This window comes from Coturnix japonica, chromosome 11, assembly GCF_001577835.2.
Source record: "Coturnix japonica isolate 7356 chromosome 11, Coturnix japonica 2.1, whole genome shotgun sequence".
NCBI lineage: Eukaryota > Metazoa > Chordata > Aves > Galliformes > Phasianidae > Coturnix > Coturnix japonica.
Genome location: NC_029526.1, coordinates 2550757 through 2568815, shown reverse-complemented (window position 1 = coordinate 2568815; position 18059 = coordinate 2550757). Strand labels below are relative to the sequence as shown.

Sequence of the window (18059 nt, the reverse complement as noted above, 5' to 3'; positions counted from 1 at the left end):
AGTAACAGTTTTAAAGTTTTCACATTTCTATCTTTCCCTATCACACTATCATTGACATTTTCACAGTCTGAGTGAAATATGCATCTAGAGGATGTTTCAGTTCTTTCATGAAAGGATTATGCAGGGTTAAAAAGGAATTGAATATGGACTCTCATTTTTCTGGGCCAGTGTATACAGAGCAGGCAGCAGAACCTGCTGCCTGTCTCAATGTCATTCTTAAAGAGGAATGGACACTGCACCTTCTCTCACCAGGGTACAACCAGGCTTGAGATCACAAGCAAAGAGTGGACTTCTATAGTTCAAGGGCAGGTTCTTCAGACATAACCATTGCCTGTTTCCTAGGAGCTACATTTAAATAGCTCATCACTCAGCCTAACATACTTTTTGGCCCCAGACACCTTTCTGAAGAGCACAGTATATGAAGACAGATGCTAAACTCTGGGCTATGAACTGGACTTTTGAGGCTGGATGCCTATTTGTTTTCCTTTAAATGGAACTGGGTCTGAGATGTAATCCACTTTCTTCAGAGAGAGGAGCGTGACAGTAAGACTTCTGCACAGTATGAGGCTTGAGCAGCCTCTTTTCACTCAAAAATCAAGAGCATTAGAGAGCTAATGCAGAGGTCTCAAAAAGCTGAGCCACAATTATGAAACCAGTAAGAATGATTTGCAACCTGGTAGTCAGCGTAATTAGAAGCTGAAGCACCCATTAGCAATCAGAAAATGGACAAATTGGTTTGTACCTACACAGGCTAAAAATGTTACCATTTCAATATTACCATCTAATGCTTTGTTTTGTTTTTTCCTCCCACCTTCATTCCCAATGCTGACTTCTCCCTCTATTCTTCTAACTATGGGAGCATTAATTTGTTAAGAAAGGTCCAATGTTGTCTTTCTTCTACAAGACCTCTGATACCTGTTTACTGAGTGATTCTTCACATGAGGCCAATGCTCTCATTTTCCTTAAAATCAACTCATATAATGGCAATTGCATTTCTTCCCTCTAGCTAGACTAATAGATATGGCTTAAGTGTAAGCAGGGTCAGCTCCCTACCACAGCATTTGGGCTTTGAATTCTCACAGACAGGGAATAACCCACCATCAAAACCAGACCACTTAAAGTAGTTGAGAAAGAGCAGAATGAGGGAATCAGAAGCTTTTGCCTTTTTCGGAACTTCTGAACATCATGGTAAGCACAGTTTCAGGACATCTCTTTGACAGATCTGTAAAGCTGTGTTTGTTCTGCAGGTTATATGCAAATTCCTCCACCTATTAAATAATAGATTCTGGTATGACTGCTCACTAGACAAACAAAAACTGCAGATAAAGTTAGCTGCTGAGTGACTGGATGGAGAAAATGTTTAAAGAGAAGGAAGAGCACAGAGTGGCACAGTAACTGAGAGCAGGGAAGGAAGTGAAATACCGGTAGATGGCACTCAAATCTTTGGCATATCGCTGGGTTTGGAGGGTCCCTGAAACCTGTGCATTGAAACAGCTGTCTGCGAGCTGAGATCGCAGATCGCAGCAGCTGAACAGGAGATTTGTGAGGCTGTAATATTATCAGCGTCTGAGTTGCTATGCCTCGGTAAGCAGAGCTGGCAGACTGAAGACCCAGAGAGGTGCAAGTGGAAATCAAAACTGGTTGCAGAGAGAGGACGTTGTCTGGAAGTGGCTGGTTTGGCCACAACGACCCGCTCATTGGCACTCAACAAAGGTAGATACATCTTGCATTGCAATTCAAACATCTCTTACTGTCTGCTTTCCATCTCACCGCATAACCAGCCTCAAAAACACGGGTGCATGTGGGTGTGGGAGGAATACAAAGCCTGGCTTTGCAACAGGTTTTAAAGGAGACTATGTGAACAGGCTAAATAAGGCAACATTAGCTTTCCTCTCAACAAGAGACTAGTCACAGTAGCTCTCAGTTTCTGCAATTTGTTTCAAAAATTAAGGGACTCCCTCCACCCTAATCTCCTTATTCATAGGAGCTAGAGAGAGTCCACTTGGATTTAGTCCCTAAACTCGGAACCACTGAAAACAGAAACACTTATGCTTCTATGCAAGGGGCTACAGTGCAAGCACAAATCACTGTGCAAGTACTGCTATTATTTGCCTGAACTTTGTTCCCTCCTTCCTGCCTGTAGGGTTCACAGAATCTCTTCAGAAATAAAAGGAAACAGACTATGAAAAACAAGTTGCTCAGTACCTTCTAGAACATTCATACTTTTTCTATGTGTAAGTATCAAAAACATAGTGACTAAAGCATTAATCCTTAATAAAACATCTTTAAAAGAAATAAATCCATTTATCTTCCCTAGTAGTGAATATTACAGCTGCTCACAGCTGCTGAGACTGAGCCTTTCTTTCTCCAGAGCAAGTGCTCTTGGTACTGTTGGGCTGAGCCCAGATGGATCAACAAGAATCAGGAATACTGAGGCACAAAGGGATTTGGAAAGAACTGGAAAGAGGCAGGAAGATGATGAATCTAAGGCTTCTGCAGGTTTTTATGCTAACAACACCGTAATCTAAATTGCATCATGCTCTAATGTGTGCATATTAAAGACTGAAACAAATAACAAATACTATTTTGTTGATTAAAAGAAAGAAAAAGACTAGCTTTTTTTCTTTTCATGTAGACAGTTCCAGTGCTGCTCCTTACAGTATTGCACACACAGTCATTAACATCTGCTGCTTCATCTATCCCTTTGGATAAAAACCTGCTTCTGCTGTCTAATATCGTATGAAGACTGAGCTGATAGGGTTTATTCTCTGAAAGTCTCAGGTCATGGACAGCACTTTTTTTGCTACCACAGCTCCAAGCAGAGGTGGAAAGCAGGTACAACAGGCACAGCTCCAGGGAGTGGCGTGGGAGGGAAGCTGAAGAGGAGGAGCGTGAGGAAACCAGGCTGCCACTGCTTTACCACTGCTTCATCCTCAGCCTTCCTGGCACAGACTTATCCTCTATCACAAGATCTTCTCCATCTGGAGCTACCAAACCTCCTAGATGAGACCAGTTCCTCAGAACCTTTTGTCTTACTTCCTGGAAGACATAGAATCTGGAATAATCATTTGAAGAAAATTGCTCCCCAAAGCAAAGGCACAGAGCATTGGAAAACCCAAGCATTCAGCCTCTGGCCACCATTAACAAACGCAGACCTTCCCCACAGCAATCAGGGCTGCAGCAACTGCTCCCTGGTCTCCAAGAAACCTAGCCCCATGGAGGAGGAGGAAGACAGCTTTATGCTTTTCTTAGGGGCCAACACCAGCAATTGCAGCCTCAAGACTAACGAAACAGGAGACCCACCATGCTGGTCAGGGGCTGCCAAGGGAGGTCCTGAGGTGGTGATTGTACCGGTGCTTTTTGGCTTCATTTTTCTCCTGGGAATGGTGGGGAACACACTGGTGTTGGTTGTTTTAGGTCGTCTCCGGCCTGGGGGACGCCCATCACGAAGTGCCACCAACATCTTCATCCTGAACCTGAGCATTGCAGACTTTTCCTTTTTACTCTTCTGCGTCCCCTTCCAGGCCACCATCTACTCCCTTCCAGAGTGGATCTTTGGTGCCTTCTTTTGCAAGTGGGTTCACTACTTGGCCATGGCAACAATGCTGGTCAGCATCTTTACTCTAGTGGCCATGTCTGTGGACAGATACATCGCTGTGGTTCACGCCAAGCGTTCGTCTGGCATCCGCAGCAAGCGCAACGCTGCCCTCGGTGTGGGTGTCATCTGGTTGCTGTCTCTACTTATTGCCATCCCTGTGGCCCAGCACCAGGCCCTTATGAGCGGTCATCAACAAGCACCCAACAGCTCCTTCTGCTGGGAGAATTGGGCAGAGGGCTCAACAGCCAAGCAGACGTACAAGGTTATGATCCTGCTAGTGGGATACCTCCTGCCTCTGGTGCTCATCACCTGCTGCTACGCCAAGGTGGGTAAGAGGGATGAGAGTAATATTCAAACAGAGGAAAGGACCATTTCCAGCCTTTTGGTGGCTTGGATTCACACACACACAAACTACTCAGCCAATAAATCCAATAGATCCAACTTAGTTATACTCTATTCTAGGACAGGATGCTTCTCTGGTGTTGGGGGCATATGAGGGATTTTGTAGAATAGAAAGAAATCACCATCTCACAAAGAGGACTGAAGAACATTTCTGTTCAGGTAGAAAGTGAGGTACTGCTACAAGCTCACACTCAGCTGACACCCACATTTGTTAAAAACTTCTGCTGTTCCTTGCAGTTTTTAGTTTGTCCTCTATTAATAAAAAGTGATTGCTCCTAGGAAGAAAAGAAAATCACAGAGAAAGCAACTATGCAGAAAGTTACAGAAATAGTATCAGAGAAAATAATTTCTGTAATTATTTTATTGGACATGAAGTTTGGACTTTGTGTCTTGCTAAGACTTGTAAATAGACATTTTAGGATTCAAGTCTTATTCAGCAAGGCATCTCCTTCTTCTTGTGGACTGTTACTGATCAAGTTTCTTTTTGTCTCCCCTGATTGATCTTTAGAATGCCTGGGACAGATGGTAAGCCTATGAGTTGTGCTAGGCTTCCAGGATGATTTTTTTGTGGCTTTATTGTGCAGCAGCTTGTGTCTGCCAAGGAGTGGATTTCTTTACCTCCAGTCAGTTGCAGGTCAGCTCTCCTGAAAAAAATAAATAAATAAATAAATAAAAATTTAAAAATCTTGGAATTTTAGTTCATGTCTGTTTAATCAAAAGTTATGATTCTTTCAGCATTAATTTATTTTAATATCATCGGTGCTATGAACAGGAGGAGGCACTTATTAGATTTAAGCTAAAGGTATCTGCCTCTCAGCCCTTGCCTGTCAAAACAAGAGAAAACCACTAGTTAATACATTCTGTCACTGTGACTCCAGCTGCTTTTCCCATCACTGCCCTTGGTGAGCACAGCAGCAAATGAAAAGGAAGGTGCATTTAACAGAGGTTTTATTTTGTTAATTAAGTGCTTTAGAAAACTCAGCCTTTTCCTCCAAAAGCTGAAGTATAAATGTTGTCAGGTCACAGTTGTGCTATAACCAGGTGCAAAAAGATTAAATGTTGTTAACTGAGATTTTCCTGTCAGGGCTCTAACACTTCTTCTAACTTTCTACAAAAGGGGAACCCATGAGACTGGTCCATTAGTCAGTGCTGCACTCAGGAGTGGCAATGCAGTCATACCAGAGTACAGTGCTGGCAACCTGTTCTCTGCCTTTTTATGGGAACAGCCTAGAGAGTAAATGTAGATGATTTAAGCACAATCCAAAATTTCAAATCTGTGTCAAGATTCCGGTCAATTTGAGCACACAGCCCATTGAGCTCATATAATGCTGAGCTACTTCTGGAAGCTTAGCATTTTCACTTCCAAGAAACAAGCTTTGAAAAGAAAACTGGAGAGTGCTTAACAATTAAAGTCTGAAAGCATCACATCCAACTCTGAAGTCACGCTAGAGCAATTGTTTTAATTTTTAGAGCTTGTGTAAGAAGTTCAAACACTAATACATACCATTTGATTTGCTTTTCAATTCATTGTTCCTTTTTTTCAAGGTTTTGTATCATCTCCACACAAAAGTAAAGAATATTTCTAAGAAGTCAGAAAGATCAAAGAAGAAGGTAAATATCTTTGATTTAATTTGTACACTGATATAATGGGTATGTCATGTTATAAAACCAACCGGTATTCTTTTCAAGCTCCATGCAGTTACAAATATCATCCATGTCTTTCAGCTGAAGTTCAGATTCGTGTTGACAGTTTGCTGTATCTTGATAGACATAGCACAGAATGATGCCATTATCGAATTGCTCTATTGATCTCCGCATACATGCCTGCTGGACTGTCTTTTGATTTTTTGTGCTATAATAGAAGTTCTACAAATACAGTATTTTGACACTGGTAGGCAGAAAGATATACTATAAGAAGATCTAGGTATTTGAGTACACTTTAATAAGCTAAAAGGAAAGGACCCTGAAAAAGAAGCAATTCAGTTTTGCAGCTGTTTGCACTGCAGTTCTTTAACATTTACATCTAGAATGTGGTTGATTTAGACCTTGGTTGGCACTTTGACCCTTTTGTGAGGCAAACATCAGGGTTATCAAGCTGTATGAAATAAGCAGAATTGTAAGAATTTACCAAGGAAAATCCTAAAGAAGGAATTTTCTTGCTAAGGATCTTTGAGTGGATAAGCCATAACCAATAAAAGTTTTCAGATAACAAAACTCACTAACAGCAGTGATGCAACATGAGATTCACAGGACATAAAAAGGAAAAACTCTCTTTCAGTCAGAAATATTAAAATCATTGTGTGTGCAGTGGTAAGCAAAACCGTAGGTTATCTGCCTGGTCGAAGGCAAATTGTAATGAGGCACTATCACTAGGTGCTGGTAGGACAATCAGGTCACTGTTTCTGCCTGCGGCACAGCAGCCATACAACCCAAATGATCAGTGAGCATACCACCAAGCAGATGTCACAGCCACAGGAGATGACTGGGGAATGCTTTGATTTGCTAGAAAAAGAAGAATTGTTGATGATTTTATTTCAAGAATAACAAATTAAGTTGTAAAAACATGTGGTTCTTTTGCATAGAATGATCTCATGACTTCACAAGTTTACCCAGTTGCTTTAGGTGTAAGAAATCTCCAACGAATCCCTAAACAATTTGAAAGGTTTAAATTTCATCCCTGTTCCTTCCTTGCCTGTATATCTTTATGTCCCAATACAAGCTTATTTCATATATTTGAAGAGAATGCTACTAGTGTCACCTTCCTACAAAGCACTGAAGTTATAAAATATTACTTTCTTAAATGACACTCTTTTCTTCAGATGCCTCTTTTTGCATTGTTTCCACATTTGACCTGTAGAGTTAAAAAGGAAACAGTTCCACAGTTTCTCGAACTGTTTGTTTCTTGATCAGACACAACTGAGAGCAGTAATCTTAAAAAACACCTTTGACTGCCTTCTCAAACAAGTCAGTGATAGAGCACTTTCCCTCCCTCCCATTAAATACTTTTCTAGCCGTAGTTCTGTAATTCCTAGAAGCTATTGTTAATTCTGGCACTTAGACCTAGTTAAGTTAAACTGTTGATGCAGGGACTAAAAAAAAAAAAAAAAAAAAAAAAAAAAAAAAAAATCAGACCACTCCAAATACACACACACTGTCTTCCAAAATTTGTCTCCTTCCAGCATTTTCTGTTGAGAAATCTGCTTTTCATCTAGCTTTTTTTGCAGGCCGAACAGCATCTTTGGCATCCCTACTGCAACTACTTTTTTGTTCTGACTACTCTTAGCACTTTATAAGGCATCCTTCTTGCACAGTTTGCAGACTCACTCCATTCCCATGTGTGCTTTCAGAGTATACTTGAAACATACTGAACATCAATCATTTAAAGCAGATCTTCCTAAGAGCACTTCACATTAGAGCCTAATAGGAAATTCATAAGTACATGTCAGTTCTGTTAAATTAGCTTCCTTCGTATGTATCTAATTAGTTTATTAAGAACAAGTAGTTGCACTTGGTATTAATTCATAAACTTCATCAGAGATTAAATGAACAGCTTTTGCTTATTTTGCTCAGAATTTTGACAAGTGAGTCTTGCTTCATGTTTGGAAAGTTAATTTAGCCAATACAAAACATCTAGCTATATGACATATGCCTGTAATTTCAGTGGATAGACCCTTACCACCTTGGATCCGTCATAACCAAGTGTGTCTTATGATTAGATAAGACTTTTTATTTTTAAGCCTCTTATTTCTGGATCTAAAGCATTTGGTAACCTCATTGGGGATTTAGTGGGTTACAATTCTTATTCTATCCAACTCCAAATAATAACATAACATTGGTAACATACAGAAAAGACCTCATCCTAATTCACACAATATGAGCCACTGAATAGAGAAACTGATGAATGCAGTAGGGAAGCACAATAGGGACAAATCAAATTTAAGCCACTTGTATGGTTAGAAAGGAGCCCATATTTTATATGCTGTAGATACATCCTCTGAATCACAAATCAACATGTGAAAGATAAGGCCAGTATTTACAGAACACATGAGAGAGAGACTGCTAGATGCAAACCTAGGGTAATTTCTAAAACAATAATGGCCAAGTGAACAATTCCAGTGTTGTAGTAGTATATACCTGACTCTCTTAGTTGCAAAGCTGCAGCATAGTAGGCAACATAAAACTGTAGTTAATTCCATCTGAGCACATGGATTATAGTACACAATCCAGATAACTGGTACTGTATATCAACCTCGTCTTTTAAAGATCATACTCTAACTTCAATTAAAAAAACAAAAAACAAACAAAAAAACAACAAAAAAAAACCCAACAACACTTAATGCAATACATGAGAAATTAGTTATTCTAAGAAGTCTTTTGTTTGTGTCTTCCATCAGCTTTTTCCACAGTTTTAAGGCACAGCATGCCCCTGATGCAGTGCTCTCAGCCTTCCCCTGAGACCTACCCAGAGTGTACTACCAACGCACCCAGCAGAAAAGCAGCAGCTGCCTAGAGATGAAGCAGAGCTGCACAGGCAGGCATACATACCTACTGTCAGACAGCTGAATAAAAGAACAAAACTCAGTTAAAATGCTTGTTTTTTAGCTACCTGCCCAGGTAAAAGAAGCTCTGACATACACACCTGAAATAGGACAGCATTTCTGCCTAATTTCCCATCAAGGGATCCTTGTCAAAAAGTTCCTTTGGAAACTAACTTATGAAGCCTCTTCTCTAAATGCCAAGCTTCATTTCAGCAGTACCATATATCCCAGATAAAATCACTACAAGATGTACCTGGAGTTCCAGTAGATTTTATTCTGTACCTCGTATTCCAAGTCATTTTTCTTTCTTTTCAATTATTTCCAATCTTTCTACCATTGTCCCATGTGCCACAGTATTGTACTAAAAGTTCACATTATTTGAGGATATGTAGGAGTTAGAAGGACAGATGGAAAGGCCCTGTTTTCTAAGGCCAGCATACTATTGGGAAATGTTTAGTTACATGACTTCAAAAATTACAAGTATGTTTGGTCTGAGTGAGCTCAGTTTATGAGACATCTCAGACAGTCCACCCACCTGCCCCTTCCTACCCTCACACCAGAAGTCAGCATTCAAAAAATTGCTGAAAATAACAGGTTTGCCTTGAATAGAATCTGAGGATGATATAAAATCCTCCATGTGCATCTGTCACTAAGGAAATAAAAACATTTGTGCTTGGGTTGCAGTTCATAAGCTTGTAAGTTACAATGTGTTAATTGTTCAAACTACTGCAGGTCTTTTTTCAATTTATGCACATTTGAAGCTGTAAAAATTGAACATGCTCAAAATTGGATGCATTCTGAACTCATACTTTGTTATCAAGAGACTGTCCCTTAATTCATCTTCCTACCTTGCATGTATTTTTTATATAGGCATATCATCTACATGTTGATGTTGGAACAGCTCAATTTAATGTGCTTTTCCATTTATATGCAACATTTGTGCAGATCAAGGCAACTAAGCCAGACTGTGCATGCAAAAAATGCATGAATACCAGCTTCCATGTTTAATTTCTTGCTAGATGAACATGCTCACCAACCTTGCAGCTGAGATGATGAGGTGCTACAGGATTCCCCTTTGCAGTTCTGGATAATCATTTGTTGAGGCAGTCCAGCAAGACTATGTGCTAAGAAATCCTGTGCACTTCTCAGTCACAAAATATATTTCAGATCTGCTACTTTGTTGTGCATTATGCATAGTAAATCTACAATTTATCTCTGAGGAAAGTTAACAACACCCCACCTAACAGAGCTGAAAAAGTGTTTCCTAATAGCCCAGCCCTAGGAAGTCTGAACATACACTTGCAATAAACCAAATGTTTTAATAAACGAAATTAATGCAAAGCAAGGTTTATTCTGATCATTAACTGGCCCTGTGGTGCTTTACTGGCCTCTGAAGCACACCAGGGTTTCTAAATGTTTACTTGGTTTTGTCCTGTACATCTTTAAGGAACAAATAAGTTGCAACCTGATTTTTTTTTTAAATAGGGTTTTAGGGTTGTGAATTTCACAGCTATCTTGAAAACACCATTATAAAGAATGAAGAGTTGTGGAATTTTTAGAGGTGTCAGTGGTCAAAGGCTCTAATTAACAATTGAAACATCTGAATCTAAAAAATTAGTATAGTTCTTCTCTATTTTTTCTTTTAGCTACAATAGGAATGTGAAAAGGTGGGAATACACTTCCTTGTTTGTCCTATATTCTTTTCCTAGTAATTTCTAAAATTTTCACCCTTATCACTATTTGAGAACTAAGCTAATGTGTTTACAAAGAATACAAACCAAAGGTCTTGCTCCAAAATTATATTAGTCAACTTAAAGCACAACTTCCTTTATGAAGCTAAGATTGTTTTCTACCTCAGCTTGTGTATTCGTAATCCTACATTTACCCACATATAAACTTAATTGCTCCCAGAGCTACGTAAACACAAATACACAGAGCTGATTTGGGACATTCCCTGGAGCACCTCTTTTTGAAGGTCAAATCACAAACTGAGGTAAAGCATTCATAAATTCCTCAAGGTAGATGGATATTTTGGTCAAGAGCTGCTTTCTTGTATGCTGAATTCTTTATGTGACAACTGTTCACACAGCCAGAGTTTTAATATACTCTTAATGAATATGTTTGAGGTTTAAGCACAACCAACTCTAAGTACACCAAAGTAGCATGGGAGATCTTGGTGTGGACCCAATAACAGCAAAAAAATACTATTCAGAAGTGAAATCCTACAAGTTGTCTTCCTAAGAAGAACTTACAGTAGCAGAAATAGAGAATTGCATTGCCAATTAGTAGATAATAGAATATCATAATGCCCATAAGCATTTATGAATACAAAGTGAGCCAGTATTAAGAGCATCAGAGGAAATCAGCAGCAAAATCACAGAATCAGAGATGTGCAGGAGAGCAGTCAGACCAGAGTGATCAAGCTTCTAGGGGAAGAGTTCACCTCCCACCTTGCTATGCAAACAACCAAGATGGACTGATTACAAATCAAAGTTCATTTCAATCCCTCCTCTTCTTCATAGCTAACTGCCATTTCTGATTGCAGGAAACAATGAACAGAACAATACTGAATAAAGAAAAAACAAAGCAAAACAATTTCCAGTGCAATGCAGTTTTAGACTAATTTGAATCAGTCACACCAGAGAGTATTAAAAGACCAGAGGGCAGGTAATCAACATTAAAGCTGATTAAAAACATATAGAACAGATACAGACTTTTTTTAAACATCTGTTTTGAAACATTATGTGCTTATCATTAAGCCATAAGCACATTTCTGTAGTTCAGGCTGTGCTTTGGGACCATCCTGGTGTTTGAACTTTATGGAAAGTAGGGCTTACAAAGGCACTGGTGGGACTCAGATTTGTGAACACACAAAAGAAGAACCTAACATGAGGTTCATTTAAGCCTGCACATTGGCTTAAAGATGGACTGGACTCTGAGCAAAGAAATGTCTGAGTTATTTTTGTCTTTAGAAAACAGAGGATGCTGGAGTTGAGGGTGAAGTCTCCAGCAATACAGTGGTAGACTGTGCTGAGCCACATATCCTTTCTGGGCACTGACGCAGTGCACAGTCTAAAAGCAAAACTTGGAGCACTGTGGATCACTACTTTTTTGCAGCCCACAGTAGAACTACCCACCACAATAGAACTACAACATATAGCCAAATCAAACGTGAAGTGATCAAAACTGGTACCAACTGTCTCTAAAACATTAGGTAAAAGGAGATGTAAGTTAGAGGCAGCATAACAGAGGAAAAGAATTAATCAGGTAACATATAACTTTGTATTAGAAGTCAAGAGAAAAGCACTGGCCTCCATACAGAGGCTGAGGAAGTACGGCATGGTGAGAAGAACCAGCCCTAGCTAGTATGAAGCTGCCTTTGGTGAACTAGTTGGTGAGTGAGGGGAAAGAAGACCCCAAGTATGGAACAAGTTCATTATATACACTGTCCTCCCACACAGCAGTAAGGAAGAAAAAAAAAGAAAAGAAAAAAAAGGATGAGTCAGTTGTTGTTAATGAAAAGGTGCAGAAAAACAGGTATGGGTTTATTTCTGCTTCTTCCTTCATAACCATGGTACAGGGAGAAAAAACCTCCATCATATCCTGAAAACAGCAGCAGTCCCACTAACAATGCTCAGTTTTCCTGCAAGAGAGAATGTACTGTTCAATGAAAGCCTCATTGAATTTCCTTTCCCATTTCTGCTTGGCTGAGGTACATAATACAAATGAATAGGCTGATCAGCTCTGAAAAAATCTGACTAAATTAGATCAGGAAAGTGACAGGCTCAATCTCCAAAGTCTCTGCCTTTAGACTGCTCTATCCACTGCAAATTTTAATCTCAATGTGGTTTATTAATCTAATGCATTAGGTAGTTACACAAATTATAGATAGACACATGGAATACTTGAAGCATTTGATTCATTACAGTGCAATCTTAATTTTGCCCTTGACAAGTTGAAGCATCGTCATCATGATTTCATCATGAATAACATCTCAAAAGCCACAGTTAAATGCTAACGACTTCATCCCCCTGCACAATGAGGCATCTCCCTCAAAAAAAGGTCTTTAAGCATGTCTCCTATTGCATTTTGAAGGGCAGAGGACAACTAAAAGCAAGACACAGCTTGTTCAGGGCTGAAGAAAAAAAATCAGAGGGGAAACAAAGAAAAGCAGGAAAGCTATTAATGAGGTTCAAATCATAAGTTGATTGGGTTGAAAGGAACCTTAAAGATCACCTATAAAAACAGCAGAAGAATAAGGGGAAATGGAACACCCAAGAAAAATATTTGTTTACTTAACAAATATATTTATGATCTCCCCTGGTCCCTACTTCCCAGCCTACCATTGATCTTCCATATAGCTTTAATGCTTCCTTTGTACTTCAGCTCCTAATGGACTGCGAGCTCATTGAAAGTGAGTATGAAATATTACTAAGCAACAGTTAAATAATCCAGTACTGGCCACTGTGCACTGTGCCCAACATGGACCAATGAAACCTCAGAAATGATCCGTATGGTTGACATGGGCACAACTAGACCAGCAGTAATCCATTAACAGTGCAAATTATCTTAACTCATTGAATGAACTCAAACAGTACAGAAGTTATTTGGATCAGTCTTCTGCAGCTGTTCACAATCTGTATTAATACTAGTTGTAGCTAGTGTCATGTTAAAAGTAAAACAACAGATTGTTTCAGTTCCCTCTTTTAAACACAAACCCCAAAAAAAAAAAAAAAAAAAAAAAAAAAAAAAAAAGGATGAAAATTTAATTTCCAAAACGTATTCATTATTAATTATGTATATCATGGCTCTACTATTGTCTGTATCTACATCTGCAAAATCCCTAATAGTTAGATCTCAGAAACAGCTTTGTGCTAATATATAGCAACTGCAGGTTCATTTTTAATAACTAGCCCTATGCTGAGTGCATGGTTTGTCATTTCACAGTAAGAAGAAAAAATAATCTAGATCAATAGCCCCTATTCAAAAGAATTTTTCAGTGCTTGTAGCCTCCTAATTCAAGCAGAGGGATGCTATCAAAGGTTGTCTTGGTAACAAGCTAAGCTACTTATCATTGAGACAGAGTAGAAAAAGTAGTACCATTATTACTGGTGAGAGTTAAAATGCTTCATGTCATTAATAATTTCATTAGCACCCATCATACCACAGTAGGCCTGCTAGACCCAACAAGAGCACTTCTTCTGTGTCTTTCAGTTCCACTAACTTTCAATCACACCAGTATCTTATTAAGGACAGCTTCTGGCTCCCCATGTGGTCATTTTTAAGAGTCTTCAAGAAGAGGTTGCTCATTCACATGGGAATATGCTTTGTCACCCTACATGTCAGACAGCTTTCTGGTATGTGAAATAAGGAAGCACCTGAAATACGTGAGGGCTAAGGTGAACCTAAAGGCCTTTCATAATGAATACAAACCTACTTGATGCATTTATTTGACTTAAACCTCTCTCCTCCCTGTATTTTTTAAATTTATTTTCTCTGATCAACACAAAAATCTTGAGCTGATGAAATAGCATCTTCTGAGAGTTTAACAGATTTAATTGGCTCATTAATGCAGTTAAGAATGAGTGAAGGTAGCACTGTCATCTCTCATCCATACACATTTTACTGTTTCAACGAAACAGAATTTTATTGCATTTTATTTATTTTATTGCAGGAGATCACTGCTGCAGGCCCTATGTAAATGCAACCAAGATATTGCGTATCCAATACAGACAACACCCCCACATCTCATCATACAGTTGACTTTTCTGCAGGGTTAAACAAACAGGAGATAAAAACAGTTCCCAAGAAAGCACCTCTAGGCTTCACCCACATTATTACTGTTAGAATAAGCAGAATTTAAACATATTAGCATGACTCATTCACATATAAAAACAGAAAGAATCTATGTAATAAACAGTAATTATAATTGTAGCACAACCACATGTTCTCCAGGTTTCAGTGCAGATTTTAGAAAGTTCAGCACAATATGAAAGTCCTGAACTAACTCCATTTGACTAGAGCAAGTAAATTCTAGCAATAGATTTAATAAAGAAACGGTACCTGAACACATCAGCATAACAGTTTCTGAGAAATGCATTGTTTGTTTTTGTTTGTTTGTGTTTTAAAAATGGGGTCAACCTCAAAAGATTTTGAAACTCAAGAGCGTCACGGGGCTGTTACTAAAGCGAAACAGAAGAATCTGGAAGACAAGTGGATTTCCTGAAATTTTGCCCCATGCCCTCAACCTCTTGCAAAAAGCTGGTTTATAAACATCTGACACTTGTTTATAAATATTTTAGAAGTGACTCCCTTAAGTTTTTATGTATGGAACTGAGGTAACTTTTTTGGACCACTGACTTTACACAACAATACCTAAGCACCCCACTTCCTCTCTTTGGTGAAGAAATGCCATCCTACTCTTCCCTGGAACATGCTGTTGTATTTCTCCATTGCCGTCATCGTATCCAGAATATGATCCTCATAGTTAGTCTGCAATACGGAAGCCTCCTGTCAGCCAATATACATTCATGAACACTATACCTAATTTACTGATACAGGAAGAAAGAAAAAGCCCTCACTGAAACTCCAGATGAGTGAAATTTTATTGCATTTTTATTGAAGCACCACTGACAAGGGAAATACTGCAAATGCTCTAAGAAGCAAATAGTCTTTTAAGGCACCAGAGAAATCATCTAAGACATAATCAATCCCTTTGAAAATCCAGCTTCATTAGTTCTGTTGCTCATTTAATTCCTTTGTTTTCCTAATATTACCCTTTATGCAGCACTAAGCACGAAGGCTCAGGAAAAGAAACTGCAGTTTCTATCTCACCAGAAACACAAAGAGTACCAAGGCAGGAGTAAATGACTCTCTAACCATTTTCCTATTTTAATGGGAATCTAATCCTCCTTAGCTCAACTCTACACAGCCACTTTAGCCACCACTGAAATACTGCCAAGGTGATCCACTTATTTTGGCAAGTCAAACCAACTGCAGAGTGCTGACAAAAAGTTGGAGCACATACAGAGGATTTTCAGCAGCTTTTTTTTTATTTGACATATTGCAAGTCAGGGATAAATTTACTTTCTCCTAGAAAGGCTTAGGTGCTTTGTTGTTGGATAAATTTAACTCTGACTCTTTATAACCTCTGTTTATACATTCTAGCATAACAGGTAAGGTGGCAGAGTGCTACAGTAATTTAAAATGACATTTGGAAACCTGCAGGTGTTTCTCCAGCAAACAGCTGCTAGATACTGTCTCTACAACCAGTGATTAAATGAGTTTTTTTGTTCACTAGGAAATTATCTCTCTTCTAGGGAAGTAATTGCTTGCTGTTTGCTTAAAATTATGGAAGGGAGTTACTGACCAAAGCACTGACCTTGTCTACCAAGGCTGTAACCCTTAAGCTGAAATGAAACCTAAGTTCTTATTTTTCTTTTTCATTCTTCATTGTTTTGTTTTTTTTTTTCCCCTGCTACTTATAAACAACTCACATTTTCCTTAGAAGAAAGATGATAGCTGCATATTCACAAACTCTTACATTTATCCAAGTGACAAAATAGTAGTGATATCCCCTAAAGCACACATTTTGCTGAGAACCACTAAAGAGGAGGGGAAAAAAGTTACCTGATTAACTTCCATTACAATGGAATGTTCCAAGGACAGATTGAATAGGTTAAGGAAAAACAAAAGCAAACAAAAAAAACTTCACCTTCTGATACCATTAATATTCCTGAAAAGAGGTGGAAGTAGCTCTGCAAAAGCAGTAGGAAGGGCTCACTGGGGCTCCAAGTCAGTAACCTCTGAGCTTTATTTATGTATTCCCTACCTGCGCTACATGTAGATAGTGAGATAAAAGCAACACTCTGAGGCTGCTTAAACTTGAGAAGTGAGGTCCTGACCACATAGAACCCCTACTGCAGGAAGGAAGCTACGGCCAGTTCTAGTTTGCTTCTACTAGTAACCTAGTCAATAAAAGAAATCATCTTCAACGGTTTTTGTTCTAGAAAGGAAAAATCTTTTTTATAAATGCTGTTATTTCTTGTCATGCATCCTGCAGGTCCCCTCAAAATGAGTTTTACAGCAACATTCAGAGGACAAGGGACTTTACCTATGTTGATAGGGAACTCCTTTTGGGGGTTAGCTGACAGATTAGAGCACTGTAACCATTTAACACCTGATCTCATCTTTTTCAGACAGCACAGACAGTGCTTCTGGTGGTTGCTGTGTTCCTGCTCTCCTGGCTGCCGCACCACATCATCACAATGTGGGCAGAGTTTGGGCACTTTCCCCTCAACAACATCTCCTTCACCTTCCGCATCATCTCCCATTGCTTGGCCTACGGGAACTCCTGCATCAACCCCATCATTTACGCTTTCCTCTCAGAGAACTTCCGCAAGGCCTGTCAGCAGGCCTTCAACTGCAAGTGCTTCCTGCAGCCAGTCCCCACTGAGAAGCTGGTCAGAATACGCATGGAGAACTTCTCTACCACACACTCAACCACTAACGTGTAAGCAGGGCTCAGAAATACCTTTCAGGAGGAGAGAGAAGGGTGGTGTCTGGCAGAACTGCTGTACAAGAGCATTTTAGGTACCTTGCTGCTAGGCACCATCAGAAGTGTCTGAATGCCCTTGTGGTGCCCCTCAGAGGAAACAGTTGTAGTTATGCCCATAAAGGATGTGTTTAAACAGAAGGTATAATTACAGATAGACATGAAATGAGCAAGTTAACAATTCTGTGCATGGACTGTTATGGGGTGTGAGTGATGAGTGACATGACTTTTATTGAGGGCACTGAGAAGCAGCTCAGTAATATAACTTAAAGATCAGTGAATACGCCTGTTTCTTAAGCAACCATTTTACCATGTGAGCTATGTATGTTTTCAGCTGTGACGGAATCTCTACATCTCCTGGAAGTCTTTGCCATAGTATTTACTTACCATGTAGTATAGCGTGAGGTGTCACTGATGCAGATGTCTGCATTTGATGGCTCTGTAGAGGCTTGCATTCCCCAGGGTCTCAATGCCTGCATACTCCTGGATGTAATTACTTCTGCTGATGACTAATAACAACTGCCTAATAACTGAGATTTCTCAAAATATGCTTAGAAGAACTGTTCTTGTTTGAAAGTGATATTTACACAAGGCTTTAATGGTGCATGTGTTGTTCCCTAAGCATATCTACCCAAAGCTTTTTATTGCATACATTCTTATGCAAATGCTAAAATGCCTTCTTTTGGTTGAATGTTTAAGTTTACAGTTATGATTTGTGAATGTACAAAGTGTGTGTTACTTCAAGTTTAAGAAGCATATGGCCCAAAGGCTGTTACCGTGTCACCGTGTAGTCTGATGTCATTGCTGTGTGCTTCAGTCCTGACTGACCCAGCATGAGACTCGCTGTAGCGTTATTCTGCATTCACAGACTGTTTAGAAGCATTTAAAAGTGCATTATAGAAGTTTAATTTGAAGTTTAACAAAGAACCAAAACAATTCCCAAATATGGTCTTGAACACTCTCAGTG

The 18059-nt window shown here is 39.2% G+C and overlaps 1 protein-coding gene across 2 annotated transcripts; it reads left to right on the top strand.

The window, feature by feature from the left end:
- Positions 1–1458: 1458 nt before the first annotated feature.
- On the top strand, positions 1459–17870 carry LOC107319203 (galanin receptor type 1-like). Of its 2 annotated transcripts, none has more exons than XM_015873877.2 (4): positions 1459–1713; positions 2813–3923; positions 5546–5611; positions 16737–17870. In XM_015873877.2, exons 2-4 carry the CDS (start codon positions 3216–3218, stop codon positions 17052–17054), a joined length of 1092 nt encoding a protein of 363 aa, XP_015729363.1. In that variant the 5' UTR covers positions 1459–1713; positions 2813–3215; the 3' UTR covers positions 17055–17870. The 2 variants fall into 2 exon arrangements, with proteins under 2 accessions (XP_015729363.1, XP_032302984.1); XM_032447093.1 differs by having other exon boundaries at positions 1486–1713; positions 2776–3923.
- The last annotated feature ends 189 nt before the right edge of the window (positions 17871–18059 follow it).